The 23,853-nt window shown below is 39.4% G+C and overlaps 3 protein-coding genes and 1 non-coding gene across 10 annotated transcripts; 3 read left to right on the top strand and 1 right to left on the bottom strand.

Annotated features, from left to right (window-relative positions):
* The first annotated feature begins 127 nt into the window (after nucleotides 1–127).
* On the top strand, nucleotides 128–2,379 carry LOC121897705 (protein FAM180A-like). 3 transcript variants are annotated; one of them, XM_042412395.1, is made up of 3 exons: nucleotides 128–390; nucleotides 1,797–1,870; nucleotides 1,990–2,379. In XM_042412395.1, exons 2-3 carry the CDS (start codon nucleotides 1,862–1,864, stop codon nucleotides 2,332–2,334), a joined length of 354 nt encoding a protein of 117 aa, XP_042268329.1. In that variant the 5' UTR covers nucleotides 128–390; nucleotides 1,797–1,861; the 3' UTR covers nucleotides 2,335–2,379. The 3 variants fall into 3 exon arrangements, with proteins under 3 accessions (XP_042268329.1, XP_042268330.1, XP_042268328.1); XM_042412396.1 differs by lacking the exon at nucleotides 128–390 and adding an exon at nucleotides 419–564; XM_042412394.1 differs by lacking the exon at nucleotides 128–390 and adding an exon at nucleotides 1,301–1,601.
* A 98-nt stretch (nucleotides 2,380–2,477) lies between these two features.
* On the bottom strand, nucleotides 2,478–8,889 carry ddb2 (damage-specific DNA binding protein 2). Of its 2 annotated transcripts, none has more exons than XM_042411909.1 (11): nucleotides 8,754–8,889; nucleotides 8,538–8,663; nucleotides 8,331–8,440; nucleotides 7,050–7,241; nucleotides 6,805–6,950; nucleotides 5,201–5,300; nucleotides 4,833–5,010; nucleotides 4,255–4,400; nucleotides 3,151–3,306; nucleotides 3,021–3,066; nucleotides 2,478–2,908 (listed from the first exon to the last, which is right to left on the bottom strand). In XM_042411909.1, the coding sequence occupies exons 2-11, from the start codon at nucleotides 8,653–8,655 to the stop codon at nucleotides 2,652–2,654; spliced, it is 1,449 nt and encodes a 482-aa protein (XP_042267843.1). In that variant the 5' UTR covers nucleotides 8,656–8,663; nucleotides 8,754–8,889; the 3' UTR covers nucleotides 2,478–2,651. The 2 variants fall into 2 exon arrangements, with proteins under 2 accessions (XP_042267843.1, XP_042267842.1); XM_042411908.1 differs by lacking the exon at nucleotides 6,805–6,950 and adding an exon at nucleotides 5,997–6,163 and having other exon boundaries at nucleotides 2,479–2,908; nucleotides 8,754–8,888.
* A 742-nt stretch (nucleotides 8,890–9,631) lies between these two features.
* Nucleotides 9,632–22,859, top strand: kif23 (kinesin family member 23). Of its 4 annotated transcripts, XM_042412476.1 has the most exons (24): nucleotides 9,632–9,897; nucleotides 10,150–10,216; nucleotides 12,295–12,423; nucleotides 13,156–13,261; nucleotides 13,456–13,592; nucleotides 13,704–13,816; nucleotides 13,899–14,069; nucleotides 14,212–14,256; nucleotides 15,097–15,209; nucleotides 15,499–15,620; nucleotides 15,755–15,857; nucleotides 15,936–16,015; nucleotides 16,118–16,237; nucleotides 16,331–16,490; nucleotides 18,020–18,181; nucleotides 18,295–18,461; nucleotides 18,555–18,728; nucleotides 18,897–19,100; nucleotides 19,818–20,177; nucleotides 20,369–20,602; nucleotides 21,013–21,101; nucleotides 21,193–21,256; nucleotides 22,152–22,222; nucleotides 22,300–22,859. In XM_042412476.1, exons 1-24 carry the CDS (start codon nucleotides 9,884–9,886, stop codon nucleotides 22,313–22,315), a joined length of 3,021 nt encoding a protein of 1,006 aa, XP_042268410.1. In that variant the 5' UTR covers nucleotides 9,632–9,883; the 3' UTR covers nucleotides 22,316–22,859. The 4 variants fall into 4 exon arrangements, with proteins under 4 accessions (XP_042268410.1, XP_042268413.1, XP_042268412.1 ...); XM_042412479.1 differs by lacking the exon at nucleotides 19,818–20,177; XM_042412478.1 differs by lacking the exon at nucleotides 14,212–14,256.
* Nucleotides 15,285–15,381, top strand: LOC121898141. The gene has a single exon (XR_006096362.1). It is a non-coding gene; the product is annotated as a Z30 small nucleolar RNA (small nucleolar RNA).
* Nucleotides 22,860–23,853: the final 994 nt, after the last annotated feature.

Raw genomic sequence — 23,853 nt, forward strand, 5'->3', positions numbered from 1 at the left:
AGACAGGATGACTCGCATCAATTACACACAGGTGTTGGTAATCTGACATAGGTGCAGAGGATCCTCAACATGTGCTGCCAAACAGAACAATGGAAAGGAGGTGGATAAATAGACTAGCAGGCAATCAGTGTCAACCATGTCAAGGAAATGGATGAGGAGTGATGACTAGTATGGCTCCTTTCAACACTGAACAAAGAGAGAGAACTTGAAGGGCTTCGTCTGTCTGATTGGACTGATACAACCTAGGGCTCTTCTCTATCTGCTGCTTGGTTTTCATAAAAATATTCATTCTTTTAGGCCATGCACTTTCTGTGAGGCAGCAAGAAAGTAAATCCTTGCCATGCAAAGTACAACTCCAAAGAAGATCCCTTGAAGATGATCCTCTGAGAGGTCGGTGCCAGAGGGCGTAACTCTCAGCTCCAGCTGTGCTGAGAGGGAAAAGAAACTGGATCTAAAAAAATAAGACGGCAACACACTAAGACCATTATCACTAACTGCTATGTGGCAAGCTTGAGGGACAAGAAAATATCTTAAACCTGCAACGATTGCCTCTCTTCAGTTAGTGTAAGGCCAGGTTTCAAGTCAGTTCTTTATTGAAACAACTGGAAACCAGCAGCAGAGGGATAGAAGTAAAAATAAACTAGTGCTGCTGTCTCCATGTGGTGGAGTTGTGTTACTAACTTTGTCATTATAGAAGTAATATTTTTCTTAAGGTAAATAAATAATGACAATAAAAACATAATTTGTTAAATACAGTAAATAGGTGTACTTTAACCTGGGAGGACTCAGTTATAAAGGTTATAGTGACATGTTGGATAAATCAAATCATGCCAATAATCAGTTGATATACTGTACATAGGATATACTATATGGATGAGATTTTAAGGTTATATAGTTATCCTATACAAGTCAACCTAAAGTCAAAGAGATGAGCTTTAACATATGAAATAGTTAATCATTTTAAAAAGGATTTAATTGGGATAATAACATCTGTGTATCCTTTGAGAAAGATACTAAGACTGTAAAATGTATTTTCTTCCAGTTTGAATCAGAGCAGAAATTCAAGATTTCAGAGCTGGATTCACCCACTGATGTCTGTAAACCTGGAGTATTTATGAAGGAGAAAAACTTTGTGATAAATAATCTGATTTCATTATTACTTTTTTCATAGTTGTAAATACTTAAATGTTCAGCCCTAAATGGACAAATGGAAGAAAGACCAAAAATGCCCTACAGCTTAATGGACTTATTTACTGTATATATGTTTACTGAGAGGATTAGTTCAACCTCTAGAACCTCTGCAAACTCTATAAAGTTGTGCTTACTAAAATGCTGTGGATATGAAGAACCAAGATTCAAAATTATTGACGTCTTCCTCTGCATTACAGCCAACTGGCTTTTGGTCCTTTTTTCCAAGGTGGAAAAATGCACGGTATTCAGTCTGAGTTGTTTTTGCCTGGATTCACAAAAGTAGGAGAGGAGAGGTGAGGAGGATGCAGTGATATCTCTCGGCAAAATAATGACAATAATGCAAATAAGCTTAAAACTTAAAATCTGGCTGCACATCATTTTGTGGCTTTGTTTTCAGCGAGTTCTGCAGGGTAAGTTGAAACTAAAGATGTACTAACAGAGCTGTGATGGGGACAGAAATTGTGAATGTTGTTGCATAATGATACTGCATGCATTGTGTAGTACGCATTTAAAATAGCAAAACAGGTGTTCAGCTTGAGGTGACTACTTATCGGCAGTTACTTATTTTAATAATGTAAACAGCTAAACAGTATTTTCTACTTCAGATGCAGCTGCAGGCTTTGATCCGACTTCTCAAAGAACTGACTCCTCAGTGTCTGATGCAAACTTGATGTTTGAGGTATTTTCCTGATTTTAGATTTAACAGAAGTCTTGATGCAGATAGACAACATATCTTGCTTTATTTTGCTTGCAGAGTAAGTGATAAATCCCCCCTCCCCTCCCCCTTTCTGTATGCAGTTCTTGCTGGGTGGGGTAGAGATCGACCAGGACAACAACATTGTTCTGCTTGACAAGGAGATGGCATCAATGAGGTCGGGGCGGGCTTTCCTGGCTAAGGTCAATGACAGCATTCCCAGAAGTCTCAGCCCCATGGTGCAGATGGTGGACACACTAAAGAGTCAGAGGAGACCGATGACTCAGGCTCAGTTTGACAGTCTTGTCCTGAACCTGGTGTACTCTGCCCACCAGGCCTGGCACCAGGACACGAAAAAGGAACAGGAGCGCTGGGGAGGAGTGCTCCTCCAGCTGGTAAACATCACTGTCCATGAGCTACGCGGAAATTATCTCTTCAATTATGCTTAATACAGATGCTGTTCTGTATGAGATGAAGGTGTGTGCAATAAATCATTTGACTTAAAATGCGTCTTAAAATGTGTTTTCATAACGTATACTGTACAGTCATTGATGAAAAATATGTAAAGGACTCAATTATTTATGAAACATGAACATTTTTATTATAGTACAGTAGAAAAACATTTGTAAGAACATACAAGAGTTCCAGTTTTATATATTTTTTTTATAAAAGGGTATCTGAAATATTTTTTTAACATTCAAACAATCCCTGAAGTTAGAGACACATCGAACAGTAAACAAAAGAATATATACAAGGATTATCCAGTTCACTTCTTCCTCATCTGGGCTTGTTTTTGTTTAATAGACCCAGTCTTGGTCTTGGTTTTGGTCTCTGATTCTTCCAGAGAAACCAGTTTTTTCTTGAGCTTTGCATCCACAGCAGAGCTTCTTTTGTTCCTGTTGGGCCGCTGCTGACTCCTCCGCTGGCTTCTTAAGCTGTCCACTGACGCAGAAGTTCCCTCCTGCAGTTTGTTTCCATCATCAATCAATGACTCGTTTCTATCCCAAACTAGCACTGTTACACCTGTGAGGGACCATTAAGCAGCTTTAGTGAGACAAACTGGACCGGTCCTAACAGAAATTTGAGATCGAGTCATCAGATGCATCTCTCAGAAATGTGCTTTTAAAGAACTCACCCATTCCAGATCCAATCACATCACCCATTGGATTGAACTTGTTGACCTGTAAATACAGATTTCTAGGTGTTAATAACTACGAGGTCCAGTATTTTTAAAGGTTTTTCTGGTGGTGTTAAATCACACTCACAGATTTGATTCCTGAAGCGGTGGGATCTTGCAGCTGACACACAAGCTCTGCTGTGTTGGAGTCAAAGATGTCGATGGTCCTCTGATCACCGGGGCAAACCCGGTCATCAGGGTAACGGCCCACCACAATAAGGTCATACACAGGATGCCATGTGGCCTACAGAAAAATGGACAAAATACTAAATTCACATTTTTCCTTCACAACTGGCATCTGGTTTCAAGTATTAAAAACATTATCATACATATATACACAAATGGTGTCTTTTCCAATGACCACATACATGCAGGCAACATATTGCTAGCAGATTTGTCCTCACAGTAATAATGTCAAGTATGACCATGTGATCTGTTCCTCCAAAAATATGTCTTCCATATAGTGTCTGTTTAGGTTTATGCATCTAATAGTTTTGGCAAAAATGGATTTAAATCCTTCAACATTCTTTTGAACAGACATGATGTGAAATTTGCTGATTACTGAGTCGACTCTGGTGGAGTAATTGATTTTTTTATAGAAGAAACTACTAGACAATATAAAGACACCATGAGATGACAAAACTTTTCAACCATTAGAGAGCAGAATTGTTTTATGGCAATTTTGGATTTCCAGTACTTTTTTAAAAATAATTAAGTACTTTGATATGGGAATTAAATTTCAGGCATTTCATTCACTGGATTAACCGAAGAAAGATTTTTCCATCTGGTTGTTTTATCTAGTAACAGTTTCCCAATCGAATGTCCCCCCAAAATGTACTATATCTCAATATATATCAGTATCACAGTATAAAAGAAAATTGTATCCAAATTGCATTTGCATTTTGTTGGTGATTAGCGTCTTATAATAAAGGGGGATTTATTACCCTTCCTCTGCAGTGGGTCACTTGCAGTATTCACAATTTAATGTACACATCCTGAGAGCTTCTTATCATGGGTGAACTTGATCCTGACCAGCTTTATAACAACTTATAAATTAAAATAGCTCTGCTGCAAGGAAAAGTCCCTGTCCGGCTCCACATTGTTAGATCTCATTCTGACTTCATATTACTTGAACACAATTACCAGAGTCTTGACTCAAGACATCAGTGATCACTGTGCTGCAGCCACAAACCTTGATGGGTGTGAGATGCTGAAACTGTCTGTGTGGATGTTGGATGATCTGTTGAGGCTTCGACCAATCAGAGGATGAGTAGACCCGGATCTCGTCATACTGATCTGTTGTGAGCAACTTGGAGCAGTCCAGTGGATTGAAATAAGCTGTGAGGAGACAACAGGAACAGCTTTATCAAAATCATCTAGATTATCTTCGTGCCTTGTAGTTACAGCAACTGTAATCCAAATCCTGGGTAGAAACTATAAACTCAGATGTCTATAAAAAGTAATTGCTGAAATTTAACATCAAATAAATAAAAAGAATTTTACAAACTTTGACTGGAAAGAAAGAATGAATTAAATTACTTGAATCTTACGATAACAATGACACTTTTAGCTACAACTTCACAACTATTTATTCCCTATTTGAGTGTGAAACTTGGATGCTTGACTACCAGAGTTATATTTTAGTTGTATCAATAGTATTGCACAAATGTCACAATGCTTGTAAACTTCATAATTTTCTAAAAGTGTATGTAAATTAAAGTCCACACCAGTAAGAAAAGGAAAATGTTTTTCTACGAGAGGGTGTGTTACCCGAGTTGACAGCTTTCTCATGAGGCATGTTATGGAGGAAGCTCTTCTTGTCTTTGATGTTCCTCAAGTCCCAAAGCTTCACCGTGTGGTCAACTGAGGCCGTCACCAGCAACCAATCACAACGGGAGTTGAACTCTGCATGGGTCACTTTGGCTTTGTGCAACTTGTCACTGAAAATCTACAATGTCAAGAAAACCCCCCCAAAAAACAGCCCTTGACAATTAAAATACATATTCTTGTTCAGTACACTGATACATTTTGCAATGTGTGAGGAATACAAATTCTCTCAGCTGTCTCACTGAAATACAGAAGAATAATTCAACTCTGTGAACTTAAATGAACTGCTTTATTGAGACATGAACACACACCTTTTGGCCATCCAAACCCAGGAGTAACAGCTGTCCCATGTTGTCTCCTGTTACAAGCATCTGTCGGCTCACAGACACATCTACACAGCAGTACCAGTAACTGTCAGAGAAGAAAAAACAAAGTGAAATCACTGGATGTGACAAATGGAAAATGAAACGTCAATGATGTTAAAAACTTCCATAGCACAACAGAAAATTAATGATCCGTTGGTGAAAATAGTACTTTTAAAAAAATCTATGTTTATTATAAACACTTAAAACATATTCTAGTGTCCGACTTGACTAAAATATCATCTTACAAGAGTATAACGGATCTGAGAAATCAATACTCCTTTTCCTTTAACATCACATAAAAGGTTCAATTCACCCAAATTACAAAAACATATATTTTCCCCACTTACTTCCAGTGGTAGCTACCATACATATAGTTTTGGTTTTATTTGCTCATGTTTATCTGTATCTGATATTTCATTGGAGGTGAATAGAGACACAGCTCACAGCACTGAAAAATGACATTAAATATAACGTGTCCAGGAAGGGTGTCTGACACTCTGGATGATCTACAGACTTACCTGTCAACAGTTTTCACTTGAACTACTTTCTACCAAAGAAAGGTATGAATCTGTGACAATGTGTTCGGTGGATATCACAAAAATGGAGGCAAATAAAACCAAAACTATCCCGGTGGTTAGATACCAAAAGTTGAGTGCGAGAAAATATTTTTTCTAGTAATTTGTGTGACAACATCATAACACCATTTCTCATCTCACATCAGTCTTCTTTGCACTTTTCTCACCAAACATTGTGGTTATCGTGGCCACAATCTTGTGTTCTGGACAGAACGGTGGGCGTGCGGCCATCAAAGCTCTGCATGCTCAATGTGCCCTCGCCAGATGCCACATAGACTCTGGAAAGGTCCGTGGGGCAAAACTTCATCCCTCCGATAAAGTCTCCGGCTCCGTTCTGTGCACAGAAACACAAATGCAGACCTATGTAGTAGCGGTGTGCCCGAGCACAAATCCGTTATTTGGCAAAGGACAAATAGTGTTTTTTTTTAACGAACATTTGTTTTGTACAAATGTTTTTTAAATTATTTGTTTTCAGGAAGAAATAAATAAATTAATAAAATATATCCGATGTCAACGACTCTCTGGACCCCCTCCATCGCTGCACACGTTGGACTCAGACAAAGACGTGATCTAGACCCAGCTGATGAGCCAGGACAACGGGATCACATGCTCCGCCAAGCAACCGGATTCACTCAACGCAGTTCAGTGGAAAAGGACGGATAAACACACATCTGATCGCTTACTAGAACGATTACCAAGTAAAGCTGATATATGGGCAGAGTTAGCTATGAAATTATTAGACGCTAAATGCTAAATGTTTAAGACTGTATGCTTTCTGATAGCCCAAAATTGATCTGAATAACTCTGTTGCACCATCACAGGGCAACTATTGTTACTACACAACCACACAACGACAGCACTAAACTAATAGGGGCCACCTGAAAAGAAGACTGATGCTTGATTGATCAGGCCTAAAACCTCAAGGACTCATAAACAACCTGATTGTTAAACAAAACAAGGAAACCGTTTTCTTACTGCAGTGTGTCTGTCCTGGCAAACACTGTCAGGGTTCTCCCACTGAAATCTCGAAGTGCTGTCGTACCCCTCATAGATGAGGTGAACAGCTGAGTGGGATTTAACGGGTTAAACTTCATGTCTGTAACTGAGTGTCCAGGCCCCATCTAAGCAGAGAACCAATAACAGTGTGTTGTCAAGTAAATCTAATCATTCAGCCAAGATTCAGCTAAAAAAAAACAACAAAAAATAATTCAGGAACTCACCCCTTGAATAAAAGTTTGCTTTGCTGGCACCTCGTAGTCCCACAGATACATGTCTCCACCTTTGGATCCCACAGCCAGCGTGGTGGGATGAGTGGGATGCCACTCCAGACAGGTGATTCTGCGGTCGAAGGGGCTGTTAGCTCCGTGGAAATGGTAGGATGACAGGGAACGAACGAAAGGCTCCTGGAGACACTGAAGGAGACAACAGGCTTAGATGTACAGCTGCTCACTGTTATGTGATGAAAACAAGATTCTTCATGGAGAGCTGTGGTGAGCTGTCAGCAGGTTGTTGTGACGTGTGATATGAATGATATGACACCAATTTAAAGTTATGAGAATTTATCCAATTAATGCAAATAGCATGAGGCAACAGACATGTATATTTCTAGAGCTGCCATGATTAGTTGATTAAACAAGATTAATCATCAACTGTTTTGATAATCGATTAATTCTTTAGAGTAATTTTTTAAGAAAAAAAACTCAAATTCTCTTGTTCTAGATTCTTAAACGTGTATATTTTCAGGTTTCAAAATCATGGCTAAACATTCGCCTCATGGTTTTTACTGTTTCTCCACGTATGTGCTCTATATTTGAATGTGTGATACATGCAGGAGTCTATTCACACAGACTTCTACAAAACCTTGGTGTGAAAACATGAGTCATGGTGAGTTTGCAAGACTGAGATAAGAACTGAGAAGGAGCAAAGTAATGATGATACAAGGATTTAACATAACTGAAATGTTGACCCCGTATGACCCATTTCGCAACCTTCTGGCCATTCCAAAGTCGAGGCTTAAATCTAGAGGCGACTGTGCTTTTGCCATCAGGACCTGAGGCGATAAGGCTCACAGAATCTGTGACTTCTTTTAAATTACTTCTTAAAACACATTTTTACAGAGTTGCTTTTATGTGACATCACATTTTTATTACTTTTATTCTTTTTATTTGTATCTGTTTATATCTTTTTATGGTTTTTATTTGCTTTTATCTCTTTTACAGTCTTTATCTCTCATCATCCTTCTATCTTCTCTCTGCTGTGTTCCTGCATCTTTTGTCTTCTTATTTTAACTTTATCTTACTTTTGTTTGGCTTTCTGTTGTTATGTTGCCTTCTAATTATCCTGCTTTTGCTTTGTCTGTCAAAGCACTTTGTAAACTCTGTTTTTAGAAGGTGCTCTATAAATAAAGTTATTATCATCATCATCATTATTATTATTACGTTATTATTATATATACATTTTAGTTTAGTCTCTGTATTTGGTCTGTTTCTGTACAGTCTTACCTGTCTCATCTGGGAGTGAAGACTTTGTCCCAGAGTGCTTTTGTAAATGTAGTGCAGGATGCTGCCATGCCCTCCTCTCCTCTGGAGTCCTGCAGACTTCAGAGGAGGCCCTGCAAGCCACAGAAACACGATCATGTACTGCTATTATAACAACATGTCACACACGTCACATAACGGTACTGAAGCTGTCGTATCGGGATTGCACACCTGGTTTGGATGTTTCTCCATCTTTCTTTTCTCGTAGTTTTTTGGAGAGAGTTGGACCAGAGTTCTTCACTTTACTCTTTGATTCAGATCCATCTGTCTTGCTCGGTCTTCTTTTCATCGCTCCCCCTAAAAAAAACGACGACTTTTATCGTACAAGACAACACGGACCATCTTTACTCGTCTTTATCATTTGGATGCATCATTAATATTGCTCACCTGAGATGTTCAGTGTTTTGTGCTGCAGTTTCAGAATAGGAACTTCAGTGTTTGCTTAAAGCTGCATTACACGTGATGTTTTAATGGCTGCAGATTTTAGTGTTTTGTAACTTGGGTGCGTTACAGCTGTTGGACGGTAGGTGTCACGTGTTGGGTTACGCGGCATGTTTTGATTTTTTTTTCTTCAAAAGACTTTATTAATCAAAACAAATTTCTCCTTCATTACAACCGAAGAGTTTAACAATGTAAATGGAAGGTAAAATTGATATATGAAAGGACATTGAAATAAGAATGGACAAAGACAATTAGGAGAAAAAACATGTTCAGTATATTCAAATAAATACAGTTAATATTTAATACTGTATGAACTCTTTTTGTTTTTATGAGTTTTAGAGAGTTTATAAAATATGTGAAAGAACATGTTTGGAGTTTCTCTGTGCTCATTGAAAATCTGATTTTACACATTATTTATAGTGCACATATATTGAATGGACTCTACAGTGAAGTAGGAGACATCTTGTGTCCAGCAATTAAACCACTGGAATGAAATATATTTGCATATTCATAATTTCTGTAATTTTTAACGAGTGAGAAGGAGGAGATGTAATTTTAAGGATTTTAACAAGATAATTGAACATTTTTTTTGTAAAAACCACATCAGACACACATTATTTTTCAAAGTAGCGTAATTTATATACATCTTAAAACATGTCTGGAGGTGATCTTTAACCTCGGTAACATTTGGATATAACAATCTGAAATAAACACATCCTGCAGTAAACACTATCTAAAATCTTTTTAAAAAAAGGTGACATCGCTGACAATATTGTTGTGGAGACTCTAGTTCACCTTGTTGCTGTTTACTTTTGTTTGTATGGTTTCTTAGACTGTTTCATTAGTCAGCAACATCGGTTTTAACCGGTTTTATCTGATGACTTCTTCATATTTGAATGTGTCTTATCTCTATAAAAGGCTCAGCAGTGAAGGCGGAAACACGTGTCCTGCTGTTCTGAGATCTTATTGGCTGCAGCGGCTCGTTTTGAAAAGTCTTATGACTTGAGGCGGAGCGGAGGGAAAGTTCAAAATTGTAACAACAGGAACGGTAAAAACCACGAGAGATAACAGCTACAATGATCAGGCAGGCGTAAGTAGTGGTTAATATTTTATATATCGCGTTCAAAGTATATTTCCAGCGAGTATTGTGCTGTTTCTAAATGTTGTGTTACAGTTTTCGGACTTGTTAACGAGCTCAGCCGTAACGTTAGCCCGGGGGGCTAACGTTAGCTACTAGCCGCAGTTTAGCCTGTGGCTTTGTTAGCTCGTCACCGCCTCCTGTAAGGACAAACTTAAAACTAACAATGAGCTGTATTGATAATATGTGAATGATTCATTTCAGGAAGGGTAAAACCCCCCGCAGGCCTCCTCCAAAAAAGCCTTCCAGCAACCAGAAAGACCCGGTTGGGGTGAGTGTTACAGTTTATTTATTTAATCTTTATTTAATCAGGAAGTCTAACTGAGAGTAAGGTCTCCTCCAAGACAGACCTGAGGGAAGAACACAATCATCAGACAGAAACAACACAACTACACAATAAACAAGGAATGAATAAAAACACCTACAAGAATAATAAAAAACATCAGATAATAAAGCTTTAAAATGTCCAAGAGGAATGTAAAGAGTCCAGTTTGAGGGCAGTTTGCAGTTCATTTAATTTAAAAGGTGCATTGTACCTGAAACCAGTTCTGCCAACATTAGTATGTACCTGAAGGATATCTAAGGTCAAGTAGTTACTGGATCATGTGCTGTAGTTATTAGATTTAAATGAGAGAAGAGATGTGAGGTAGTTTTGAAGCTTCAACAGTAGAGCTTTATAGATGAATAACATGAGATGGTTTTTTTTCTTCTTGACTATAAGGAAGCAGGGATAGATGATATTGGATTTTTTTGCCGATATTTTTCAACTCATTCTGGCTGATTACCAATACTGAAATATGCGCATATTTTTTCCCACCTGGCTGAGGAGACTATTATGCATGCAATCAAACTGTGCTAAGTATGTTCAAGAAAGACAATATATGAAGGAAGAACTTAGGAAGACTGGAGTTCATGAGCTCAGGATTAAAACTTACAGTATGGTTTTCTTTGACTTTATTCGACAGACAGGATTAATGGGTAGGATTTAATCTCTGGTCCACACTCCAGAGCAGAAGGTGGTGTTAATGCACCTAATACACTGGTTGTCAACTGCTGTTATAAACCAAAAAGAATTTTTTTTCAAACAGCGTGGTACATCCTGTCAGCCGAGGTGTTTCCTGTCTGTGCAGGTGAACACAGCAGGTCCTCTGCAGACTGCCTCACCCTGATGGTCCCGGTACTTCCTCCGCAGGCTCCACTTCTTCTCACTTTAACCTAAATGACACACCGAGCCCCGGTTTGTTATTCAGGTTTAAGTGGGAAGAAGTAGCGGGTCTGTTGGGTAGCTGAGTGAAGTGGAGCCTGCGGAGGAAACACCCAGACCGTCAAAGTGAAACAGTCCGTAGGGAAGCACAGCCAGGCGGCGGAGGAGAACGCGACAAATCAGCCTGTCATATCGGCAGAAGTGTTCATTTCAGACCGATGCTGATATTTCATTTTAAAGCCTTTATCGGCCGATACCGATGACATGCCGATATCATTGTGAATCCCTATAAGGAAGTCCAACCGACCTTGAGATACAGAGAACAACGATGAGTACGAAATTTGTCTTTTGTGATAAAGTGTAGTGCACTATGATACCCAGTGTTGATGGGGCAGCATGACAATACAGAACTTCTCCATACTCAAGGACAGACATGAAGGTCGACAGCACAATAGTTTTACGGTTGGAGGACGACAGACATCCTTTGATTCTATACAAGAAGTCTAGTTTGATTTTTAATTTTGGAGTTAAATGTTGAGTATGAATCTTGAATGATAGTCAGCTGTCAAGCCAAATGCCTATGAAGTATTTTTATGACTCAGCAAGAGTAATATGGGTGCCAGAGTCACTGGTGGAGGTGGAGAATATCATGTACTCGGTCTTTTCTACATTTAAAACTAGTCTGTGATTAAGGAATGATAATTGGAGAGCATCAAAGGCAGACTGAAGACAAGTCAGGGCCTGAGCTGGGGTAGATCCTGGGGCGTATAAAATTGTATCACCTGCAAAAAAATAAACATAGTTTTTTATCCAGGGAGGAGACAATGTTATCAATGACTGAAAGTGCAGCTGTTGTTGTACTGTGACCTGGACGAAAACCAGATGCATACCAACAATGGTCACATGTCCCTACCAAAACAGAGGTCCAACAAAATGTGTACGTCTTTCTTGAACTCTGAGCATGAGGTGATTTTGAGGACAGTGAGGCAGTCTTTTAGATAGATCGGGACTCCGCCTCCCTTACTTCTTCCCCCACTATTTTAAATATTTTTTTCCCCTTACTGCATTGTCAACGAACTGAAACCTAAGATTATTACTCTGTTATACTTGTGTAACGATAAAGAAACTTGAAACTTTTTACTCAGGTGTACTGCCGTGTGCGACCTTTGGGTGCGGAAGATGAGGAGTGCTGCATTGAGGTGATCAGCAGCAGCACCATCCAGCTACACGCCCCTGATGGCTTCAAAACAAACCGAAATGGAGAGTACAAAGAGGTAATGGATCTAGGAGTAGCTTTTGTTCCATAAATACCAGTATAATAAAGACATAGCACAGGCATTTGCCATAATTTACACATTATTTCATCATTATTTTACAGTTGTGGTTTATAGGTTAAGGTTGCTCATATTGTATATTTCTCTTATCAACAAATTAGTTGGCCTTTTGTAAGCCCGTCCATCTATTTTCCAGCACTTATCAGGGTCAAGGTCATGGTTGTAGCAGACCGAGTAAGGTAGCCCATATGTCCCTCAAGTCCTCTAGCTTTTCTGGGAGATCTCAAGGGGCTCCCAGGCCAGACAGATTATTTAACCCCTCTAGCGTGGAGTTCAGATATCCAGGAAGAGCTGGTAGTAGAAGCTGCTCCTTCACATTGAAAGGTGCCAGTTGAGGTGATTAGCATAAGGATGCCTTTTGGATGCCTCCCTGTTGAGGTATTCAAGACACATCCAGCTGGCAGGAGAGCCAGTGATAGACCATTTTGAAAAAGTGAAACTGTGAATTCGAGACTTGTTTTTTTTTTTGTTGTTTTTTTTAAAGATTAACCTGTAGTAGGAACTAATGGGCTTCGGACGGAGTGCCACAGCCAGAGTAGGAAAATCAGGAAGTAGTGAGACAGACTAGCATTGTTGGTTTTGGTCTTTTGAAGAGATTTGTTGAAAAATGTATTTATGCCTGCATTAAATCAAATATGCTTCCCCTAAATATCCATCTCTTTTGCCTCTCAGACGCAGTATTCCTTCAAAAAAGTCTTTGGAGTTTCAGTATCTCAGATGGAGCTGTTTGAGTATGTTGCCAAACCTCTTGTTGATGACCTCATCCATGGAAAAAATGGTAAGAGCACCGGTCGTCTCCAGAAAGAAGTCCAGTTAAAGTGTATCCATTTTCCTGATATGAGCTGTTCTGCTGTATTTTCTGCTACTGCCACCTGTGGGTTTCACTCTGTAAACATAAAGACTCGGACATACATGTCTGCTCAGCTTTTCAGTTTGTCTGGCAGTTCATTTTCTCTATATTCTTTGTTGCAGGTCTGCTCTTTACGTATGGAGTCACAGGAAGTGGAAAGACGTTCACCATGACTGGCTCTCCAGGCCTGGGTGGACTTCTACCTCGGTCTCTTGACATGATATTCAACAGCATAGGACCATACCAGGCCAAAAGATATGTAAGACAGTAGCACTTAAGAACGATGTTGATCATATTTTGTACCCACAGAAGTTGATATATAAAATCTGTCCATTTCAGTGGTTTAATACCGTTCATCCTGTTTGTTCAGGTTTTCAAGACAGATGATAAAAATGGCATGGATGTCCAGAGTGAAGTCGACGCATTGTTGGAGCGCCAAAGACGGGATAATAACCTGTCTGCTCCTAAATCTTCCTCCTCCAGGTAAGTCTGACTCCTGTACAATACCAGTGATCTGCTACAACATAACTGATGTATAACATGTAATTCACTACTTTGATTTTAGACAAAAACTTGATCCTGAAATTGCTGACATGATTAAGCCGGAGGAGGCCTCTAAAGCAGACGGTGTGGACGAGGACAGCAGCTACGGCGTCTTCGTCTCCTACATAGAAATCTACAACAACTACATCTACGATCTCCTTGAGGAAACTCAGGAAGACGTAATCAAGCCAAAGTGAGTTCAGGGAATGTCAATTGAAAAGAATAACATATTTTGATATATGACATTGAAATATTTAAAGCACAGTGGTTTTTAGAGTTTATTTTTGTATAGCAAAGAAGCTGGAACACAAATTATTGTATTTTCTTTTCACTAGGTGGAATGGTGGAGGCACACCTATGCGCCAGAACACTGACTTTATGTATGTGACCAGTGCATACTCATACATCAGAGTAGTAGCCTGATTTAGTTTGCAGACCTGATTTATAAAAAGAACCTTGTCATTGCTGGAGATTCACAAACTTTTTGGAAATTACTAGCAGTAAAATTCCTCTTGTACCAGTGCTTTCACAGCAACTAAGAAGTTATTCAAAAGTAGGCCTGGGTATCATTCGAAATTTTTAGGTATGATACCCATGTTGCATCATTGTCAAGTCAATTTTATTTGTATAACCCAATATCACAAATCACACAAACAAATAACAAAACAATACTTTTAATGATAATTTTATTGGAAAAACACCTTTTTCATTCAACAAAAGAAGCCATAGTTTTAAAATGCTAAAAGTTGTCTAAACACAAGCAACTTTACATGAACTTTTGTACAGTTGACAATATTATGATTTAAATCAGATATTCTTAAAGAATTAAAAGACTGAGTTAAGAGTATACATTGGAGGAAGCTTTTAATTCTAAACTTTGGTACTTCAGTTTTTGATACTTGATATGGACACATTTCGATTGGTTCCAAGAAAGTATTGGCTTCAATAAACAGCCTCCAAAAGTACATCTCCAGTGATGACAAGTGTTTTCAGTCCAAAAATAAATCATTATATTGCCCTCACTCTGCTGCTTTACGTCTTTGTCATGGCAAAGCTCCTCAGTGTCTTAAAACCTGCTGTTTGTTGCTTTATGTTTGTAAGTGATTACTTTCTATGGCTGGAATCAAGCAACCCCTCCCTTGTCCACACTCCATATCTGTTGCATGAAAAATGCAATCCTATGTCTTGAGTGACTAACATTTTTTATTTTCTCAACGTAGACCACCTCAATCTAAAATCCTCAGAGAGGATCAGAACCACAACATGTATGTGGCCGGTTGTATGGAGGTTGAAGTCAAGTCTCCTGAGGAGGCATTTCAAGTATTTTGGAGAGGTGAGTTGTAAGATCATTTAAGAGACCTGAATCAAATGTAAGGGGATAAATATGTAAAAGAAGGGGAGGAAAACGCTGCACTGATGATCGTAGATGTGACTGACCTGGTATTGTTGCCCTCCGGGTCAGCTCTGACCAGGAAATGACCTCAGTTAATCTTCTCTCTGAGCAGGTCATGGAAGAGTTGGAGTTTTGTGCCTATAATGTTTTAGAGTGGTTTAAATTGGAGTTAAAGATGCTACATGTTGGTAAATATGCCTGAAAAGTTGCCTGTATAATATTGTTCCAGGTCAGAAGAAGAGGAAGGTTGCCAACACCCGGCTGAACAGAGAGTCCAGCCGCTCCCACAGTGTGTTCATCATTAAACTGGCTCAGGCTCCCCTTGATGCAGATGGCGACACGATTCTCCAGGTCAGTCGAAACTAAATATCCGGTTCCAGAGTTTGGTGCAGTTCTGTAATTCATATTTGGATAATAATGGAGCACCAATTTTGATATCAGATCCATTTCCTTTAATCTAAATCTTTTCTGAACTTGTTATTCAGGATAAGAACCAGGTGAGTGTTAGTCAGCTGTGCCTGGTGGACTTGGCAGGAAGTGAGCGCACCGGTAGGACGGGAGCAGAGGGCACCCGAATACGTGAAGCAGGTTTGTTATCCAACAGTAAGATTTGGTTTTACTCATAGCTGAGGTTCATGTGATATTAAATGACATGTTACCTTACAGGTAACATTAATCAGTCCCTGCTGAATCTGCGGACGTGCATTGAGATACTGCGAGAGAACCAAATGTGTGGCACAAACAGGGTTTGTATTACTAGACTGAAGTTGAACACTCAATGTATTCATTGATGGACCATATATATACACACATACATACATAAAATGATGTAAGTGTCTCTCTTCTAGATGGTCCCCTACAGAGACTCTAAAGTAACCCATCTGTTCAAGAACTACTTTGACGGAGAGGGCAAAGTCAAAATGGTGGTCTGTGTCAATCCCAAGGCTGACGACTACGAGGAAACCTTGGTCAGTTCATCCCGTACCTTGCTTCTCTAACTTTATTTATATGTAGATGCAAGTCCCTTTTCATCTGACACACGAGATTCTCTGTCTGTCCAGCTTGTGATGCGGTTTGCGGAGATGACCCAGGAGGTGGAAGTGGCGCGGCCAGTGGACAGGCCCATCTGTGGCTTCACACCAGGCCGCCGTCATAGAAACCAGGCCTTTAAAGAGGAACTGTCTCGCAAGTTGGAGGAGCGTGGTGGTCCAATAAACAGAGGTAATATAACACAAGCTTTACAAAAAGACTGCTTTACAAGAATATCACAATATTACAGGACAATTACCCGTTAAATAAACAGTAAATTAAGGTAGGCAGATATAATATATTTCACCTATTTTTAAATGTATTGTCACAGAACGATGCAATTAATCAATAAAAATAAACATTTTAAAATTTAGTTAATGAAATAAGACAGTAAATGTCAGGCTATATCTAATTGTCATTTCTAATTTTGTTGTCTCACCCAGTTTTTTATTTAACTATGTACTCACTACTTTCAGAGGTTTTAAGAACTCTAGATGAGGTTTTATGTCGCTCATCATCATGTTGCATCTCTGCAGTCAAACGGGAACTTTTATTTTATTTTACAGGCGTCTTCTGCTGTTGTGAATACATAACGACATTTCAATCTCTAGTTCTCAAATGTAATAGTTTTCCATCGGCACTTTTGGCAGTGCTGAGTCAAACCATGCCACATTGATTTGCATTTCCATTACCAGTTTAAATGCGCCTAGTTGTGCCCGAGATGGACCATCTCTGAATATTTTTGTAGTTTCTAACTGAATCTCCGTGGTTTGAAGTTCAGTATGTCTTCTGCATTCCTGTTTGTGCTTCCAGATATCTGCTTCATTTTACTTCCTATTTGCTTTCAGCTGTATAGGAGTCGTGTTAAGTTACTGCTGATGAAAATCCAACATTTCCTGCTTTTGCTGCTTCATATTAAAAGGGTTTAAATAACAAAATAACAGGACTTTTATTTTGAAGAATTGATAGGAAATGTGTTCATCACCGAATTAGCAGAACTTTGTTAGCGGCGCTATTTTACAATAAAAACAGGCGGACACCACAAGATCTGGATATATATTTGGAGCTATTTGTTCAGCAGATCAGTAAGAAATACTGCAAGGCGGAGGAGTACAAGCAGAAACAGCCACAGTGGGATGTTAGATGAAGAGCTGCAGACAACAGGCTCTTACTGCACTTGTGCAAACCGCTCACCTCCAACAAGTAAACAATTTGTTGTACCTGCCATACTGCATGACGTAAAAACACCTGCAAATGAAATAATGGCAGACTTTCATTGTGAAGAATTTATAGGAAAGGAAATGATGTGTGTGTTCAACATTTTACAGCTGCTCCTTTGGCCACTAGTCACAGCCATGGATGTATACAGCCTGCTGCTTTTAAATGTTATCAACTCAAGACAAGCGCGTCATCAGTTAGACACACCTTCAAGCAGGTAGCCCTGTTGTAATGGAGATGCAAATCCCTGCTACGCCAAGTCAAATCGAGTCAAGTGAAGCCAGCACTTGTATGGAAAAGACCTATAAGACAGCCCAACCTTTGCAAATATAATTTCCAGAAAAATATTATGTGTATTTATTTATTGTTAATATTTATTATATATATATATATATTTATTAATATTTGAGTGTATACTGTATTTGTAGATCTTTCATGTTTGTAATATTTTGTTGCCTATAAGCACAGAAAAAGTCTTGGGTTAACTCTAGCTGTTCCGTTAGATATGTCCTCTGTTATAAACCACCTGGTGCAAAGCCTCCCACCTCTACCCTCCTCTGAGCTGACTGACCCTCACGATGACATCACCCTGCCCAGGCTGATCGAAGCTCTGCACAACAGATACAGGATCAGGCAGATGATGATTGAAGAATACAACAAAGCAGGTGCCTGCTCGCATTTCAGCTCAGCTCTTACTTCGTGGCTTTGACAGTTCAGGCTAATTTTAACCTGGACTTCTTATCTTGGCTCATGTTTCATCTCATTCCTGTTCTTTTAGCCAACATGATGAAGTCTATGCTTCAGGAGCTGGACGGCAACCTTGCTTCCAAAGGCGATTATATTCATGAACAAAATGGCAAACTAGCAGAGAAGGATAAAATCATCCAGAACAACAAGGCTGAGATTGAACGCTTGGAGAAGAAAAACAAGATGCAAGAACACAAGGTGAGAAATCAAAACACTCAAACCTCCCTTACAGTGCTGGGTGGTGGATAATTATACTCAGTTTCTTAAGTGTCCTGCATGGCTCTGTCCCAGATCGACATCCTGCAGAAAACTACCAAAATCTATGAGGACGACAAGCGTTCACTGCGGCATGAGCTGGACACCAGAGATCAGAGGCTAATGAGGGAGCAGTCTGACAAGAGACGCATGGAACAACGCATGCACGGCGTCGTCACAGACACACAGCACAAGTGGGAAAAAGAATGTGTGAGTTGCTCCTCTTATTGCACGATTGGAAAACCTTTTATCTACTATAGCTGTTTAAAGTAGCACAATTTGTTTATTTCAGCAAATGTGTCATACCCAAAAATTCCCAATGATCATTTATACACGTATCAGGTGTTGCACTTTAACATGATGCCTCTTGCCGTGCAGGAAAGACGCGTTAATGCGATGCAGCTTGAGATGCAAAACAAGCTCTGGGTGAAAGACGAGAAGCTGAAGCAGCTTAAGGCCATCGTAACAGAGAGCAAGACGCCAGGTCGCCCTGAACCTCCACCGCAACAGACGCAGCCTAAGCGGCCCTCCAGAGAGGAACGCCTCCCTGCAAAGAGATCAGCCTCACCCTCACCTATTCCTGTATGTTGTTGACAATGCACATGTAGAAGACTTGCCTAGCTCCTGATTGATTAATATGTTACTAACATTGTCATATGAGACAGTGGCTGTTTAACAGAATTCTGTCCCTCCTAAGTTAACAGCTGCTGTGCTCTTCTTTGTAATACACTATCACGATCGGACTAACATTACTAATTACTATGCAATGGCAGTAGGTGCATTATTGTGATCACCTGTACATTTTAATGTAGTCCAGCGCATTAGTGCGACAGCAGTTGGCTACCGTTGTGAAAAGAAATTCTAAAATTTAGTGTTGGTTGTTGATTGAACATTCTTTTTTAACTTATATTTCTTTAGGAAAAATGACTAAATAGATTAAAGTGACAGAGCAGAGGGGCAGTACATAATTTTATACATCAAGGTCGGTTTTAGGGTTAATATCCACGTTATTACTGAAGCCTCTGCAAACTCATACCAACACAACTTTGAAAGTAAGTTGTCATCTGCTATTTGTTAAATAAAACTCCTAGTCTTTCCTTGATCACACTATATAAACTTGGTAAGTTTGGAGGCTGTATTGGTGATTTTAAACGCGATAAAATAAAACTGCTCTTTCCTACAGTCTATAAAAATTTTACAAAGAATATTTTGCCAGGCTGTTGTATTTGACTACATTAGACTGTACAAGTGTCTGCTGCTGCTCCATAACATTTATTTTTATGTGATTTCTCTGTCTAGTTTTTCCACTTTGCCCCCCAGTCCCCTGTTTATTCTCCCTCTGTGGGACCAGTGCCAGGGTCACAGCCAGTCAGTGCCAGTAGAGTTGAGGAGGTTGAGATGAACCCAAGGCCCGCCTGCCCCATCCCCCGCAGCAGTTGCTCTATGTCTGTGGCTAGCAGCATCTCTGCATGGGAGCAGCGGGGATCCCAGAACAGCAAGCAGGCATATCATTCCCCCAGTACACCCACAAGAACCCAGTCCCCAGCAGCCCCCTCAGCCAGCCGGGCCAGGAGGAGAGCTATTTATTGTGCTAGAGAAGAAGAAGCCCGGACACCCTCCCCTACATTTGACGTAGATCTATTTGAGAGAAGCTACAGGGTCAGTGTGTTAGCTGCAGGTGGCATCATGAGGTTGTAGAGTGAAATCAGGTTTCTGTGTTCAGGGGATGCAGATTATTTCCTGTCTACTAATGATGTGAAAATATTTGGCACAGTTTTCCCCATGTAGGGTTCCTATAAGTTGCATTTTATGAATCTGTTTTTTTCTTGCTTCCACACTGATCGGAGTAGACGACGACTCCGGTTCGGCCGCTGCACCGTCGTTCCCGCTCTGCTGGTGGAGAGAAGTGGGTGGACCACAAGCCCTCCTCCAACCTGGACTTGGGTACAGTTTTGCAGCCCGTCATCCCCAATGCCATCCAAGTGTCTGCCCCCAGTGAGAAGGCCCTGTCCAAGTGTGACAGATATGTGTTAACGCACCAGGAAGTTGCTTCTGATGGCGAGATACAGACCAAACTTATTAAGGTAAGTCTGCTTAAAGAGTTCAATAAAGTTTCTGCGCTTAGTAGCTTCACATGCTCAGTCCTAAACATTGTCTAGAACTGTTTTTAACAGAAAAGCATTGAAAAAGAAATGTTGGAAAATTAAAATTCACTCACTCATTTACCTGCCATCATCTCTGCTCATGTCCCACCATCTCTTTTCAAAAATGCCTGGGAATCACTTGTTCTACCATTTTACTGCTAATAGTCTGAACTCTAAAAAACATGTCACTTCTGTTTTGGACAAGATTACATGTACTGCACTAGCTAAGTCATTTTCTGCAAATGCAAAACCTCAACTGTGTGTTTACAGAGTACACTTGAGTACACTTTGGGTAAACTACTACATAAGAGACTGTGGCCACTACTCAAGACATGCTCTTCATTTTCCAGGGCGAGGTGATCAAAACCAGAGGAGGAGGACAGGCTGTCCAGTTCACTGACATCGAGACGCTGAAACAGGAGCTCACCACTGTCCCAAGGTAGCAGTTCATTGCCTGTTATTAGCTACTGATTGGCCAGATGTTATACTGATGTTTTAACATTTTGTATGTGTCACTATTTGTTTCTAAGCCGCAAGAGAAGATCCTCAGAAGGCACCCCTGCTAATGGAGATCGAACTGATGTGGAGAAGAGGGTAGGATGATTAATATTGATTAGTATCCAATATTAAACACTATCCCATGTCTATGTTAATATATATAACAGTAGATTGATCATGAAATTAACCTCTCATAAATATGGAAGGTAGAGTTGGCTAGTCAGTAACAGTATAAGTCTGTCCAGTTTTCATGAGGTAAGAGCATTTTACGATCTGGTAATTCAGTATCAGTCACATTTAGAGGTACTTCTCAATTTCTGTCCCCCTTTATGTCTGTAAATAGTGGCAGAGAACACAAGACAAACTCTTTTCAATTTAATGTAACCCAGTACATCACATAGACTGACAACATCATGAGTTTAATCTACACATCTGACAATGTCAACAAAAACTGAACAAAATCTTCATAAGATGGAGGGAATGTTTTTATTTGGTTAGAGATGTACCTGATAACTTTAAAATCCAGCCCAGGTCATCTCATGCAAGATTATTAAAACATATTTCAAGTTTCAGCAACAAAAACTGTTCATCTATAGTAATCTGTACATTGTGTTGCAGCAAACGATGGCCCATCATTTAAATGCATATTATGTAATTTTCTGCCGCTAGGGGTCTCTTAATCAAAACAATAACAAAAGTCAGTATGATAACGTCATGAAGTAGCGATGCCATTGACTGCCAACCAAATGAAACAGACCGTTACCTTGATTAAAAGCACAGATTTCTCTGGGTTTGAACATTATTGGAAACATTTGGGATAATATAAGTACACAACTCAACAAAATATATAACATAAGTCTAGTCGTTTACATAGACATTTACATACGTAGACATTTTAATGCGGAAAAGTTACATATTATACCTTTTTTTAAATAAATGCATGGTCAACACTTTGAGGAGTATATTTGGTCTCACTGTCTTTTCTTCACAGTGCTCCGTGGCTTTGGAGATGAGGGCTGGATCAAACATGGGTCCTGGTTATGAGCATCATGGAATCACCAAGTAAGCTTCTGTTTGTATTGATTACACCTGAGAAAAGCATTTTGTTTTTCCTGACATTAACAACTGTTCTGTTACAGGCGCAGAAAACCGTAAGCTCAGCTGGCAGCTGCTCTACTGGTCACTCCCTGATATCCTCACCTGGCTGTTGTGCAATAGTCTGAAATCTTTTATATTTCTCTCTAGTGAAACTATTTAAACATTTTCCATGCTTTTTTTATGTATGCAAAAGTGTATATACAAGGGTCACCAAAGTCATTTTTTAAAAATATTTTATATATTGTGTTTGAACCTATAAAAAACAAGTGTTATTTGAATCAGTCAAGGATGGTGGCAAATATTTAGTTACTGTTACCCTGCTGCTGAAAGGATCTGTTTGTGTGTGTAAAATAGTCACATTTGTTACTTGGCACATGTGGAATTCATTCATCATTGCACATAAGAGAAGTTGTTGTGATATTGGTTTGGTTTACTACATACTGTCTGCTGGAATAATAGTGAGCTTCAAATTAAGACTTTTAACAATCTGTTCATTTTGAATTTCTTTCTTCATATATAAAATGTGCTTCTGCCATTGATAAACTGAGCTCTCCTTCCTTCACCGTACACTCCAGGGGAATAAAATTCCTTTGAAACACCAGTTTGTTGTAAGCAAATAGATTAATGTACAATGCAACATTTACAGAAGAGCACAATATTTCAAACATTCAGCACCAGGAGCTGAACACTAGATGGCAGCACAGGACAGTTGTCCATTATAACTCTTGAACATATGGGTTCAGTTACACTGCAGGAATAGTTGAGGCCTGACTGCTGTGAGGAGACATCCTTCATACTGAACTATTCTGCTGGCATGATGTCAATATGACAGGAAATGTGAGCTTTATAAATGTTACTTTATAACATAATATAGAGGCAAAGATTTCTGTATCTCATTAAAGAAGCAACCACATGCCGAATAAAACAACACATGAGCAATATGTAGCAGCACTGTTGATAGGCTAATAAGGAGAGACTACCCATTTATTTCAAAATGATGCTTGAAAAGAGATTTAATGTTGAGTTAGAGCGCTGGGCTGTCCTGTGCCAATAGTGTAGCAATATTCTCTGTCATATAAACAAAGTCTGCTTTCAATTACTTTGCTGAAATTGCTTTCCTGTGCTCATGCTTGATTAGATATTCATTATGTTAAACAAGACACCTTGTATATAAATCCATATTAAATTAGTCTGGTTGGCTGCCTTCACGCACAGTCAGCTGGGTCCCAGACATTAAAAAGTCTGAGTGCGTCCTGGCCGTCAGTGCAGGGTGGCTGGTTCTCGTTTGGTAGTTCAGTCATGACGCAACTCTTCTTTTTTACTGTTGAGACATTTTTTCTGCCAACTGATGGACACAGACTAGTGTTTGCATTTGAAAAAATGGAGGAAAAAGTATTTAGATCTTTAAGTAAATGACAACAAAACCACATCATAAAAATACTGAATTGATAAGTGGAAGCAATATAGTATTAGCAGCCAGGTGTACTTGAAGTATGAAAAATTACAGTACTTAGGTGACAAAATGTCCCCTGTGTTACATATTGTATTTTAAGTGATGTAGAACTGTATAAGCAGTGTTTGAATTACTTTGCATA

This window comes from Thunnus maccoyii, chromosome 5, assembly GCF_910596095.1.
Source record: "Thunnus maccoyii chromosome 5, fThuMac1.1, whole genome shotgun sequence".
NCBI lineage: Eukaryota > Metazoa > Chordata > Actinopteri > Scombriformes > Scombridae > Thunnus > Thunnus maccoyii.

Bases quoted from the DNA above. Each gene is read 5' to 3' on its own strand.
- LOC121897705 (XM_042412394.1), top strand. From the start codon at position 1,520: ATGACAATAATGCAAATAAGCTTAAAACTTAAAATCTGGCTGCACATC. The intron at 1,602-1,796 runs GTAAGTTGAAAC...TTTCTACTTCAG, and splicing joins TTTTCAGCGAGTTCTGCAGG to ATGCAGCTGCAGGCTTTGAT. The intron at 1,871-1,989 runs GTATTTTCCTGA...TTCTGTATGCAG, and splicing joins ATGCAAACTTGATGTTTGAG to TTCTTGCTGGGTGGGGTAGA.
- ddb2 (XM_042411908.1), bottom strand. From the start codon at position 8,655: ATGAAAAGAAGACCGAGCAAGACAGATGGATCTGAATCAAAGAGTAAA. The intron at 7,242-8,330 runs GTAAGACTGTAC...TGTCTCCTTCAG, and splicing joins TTCACTCCCAGATGAGACAG to TGTCTCCAGGAGCCTTTCGT. The intron at 4,401-4,832 runs GTAACACACCCT...GTCTCCTCACAG, and splicing joins TGAGAAAGCTGTCAACTCGG to CTTATTTCAATCCACTGGAC.
- kif23 (XM_042412476.1), top strand. The intron at 16,491-18,019 runs GTAATATAACAC...CTGTTCCGTTAG, and splicing joins TGGTGGTCCAATAAACAGAG to ATATGTCCTCTGTTATAAAC. The intron at 21,257-22,151 runs GTAGGATGATTA...TTTTCTTCACAG, and splicing joins GAACTGATGTGGAGAAGAGG to TGCTCCGTGGCTTTGGAGAT.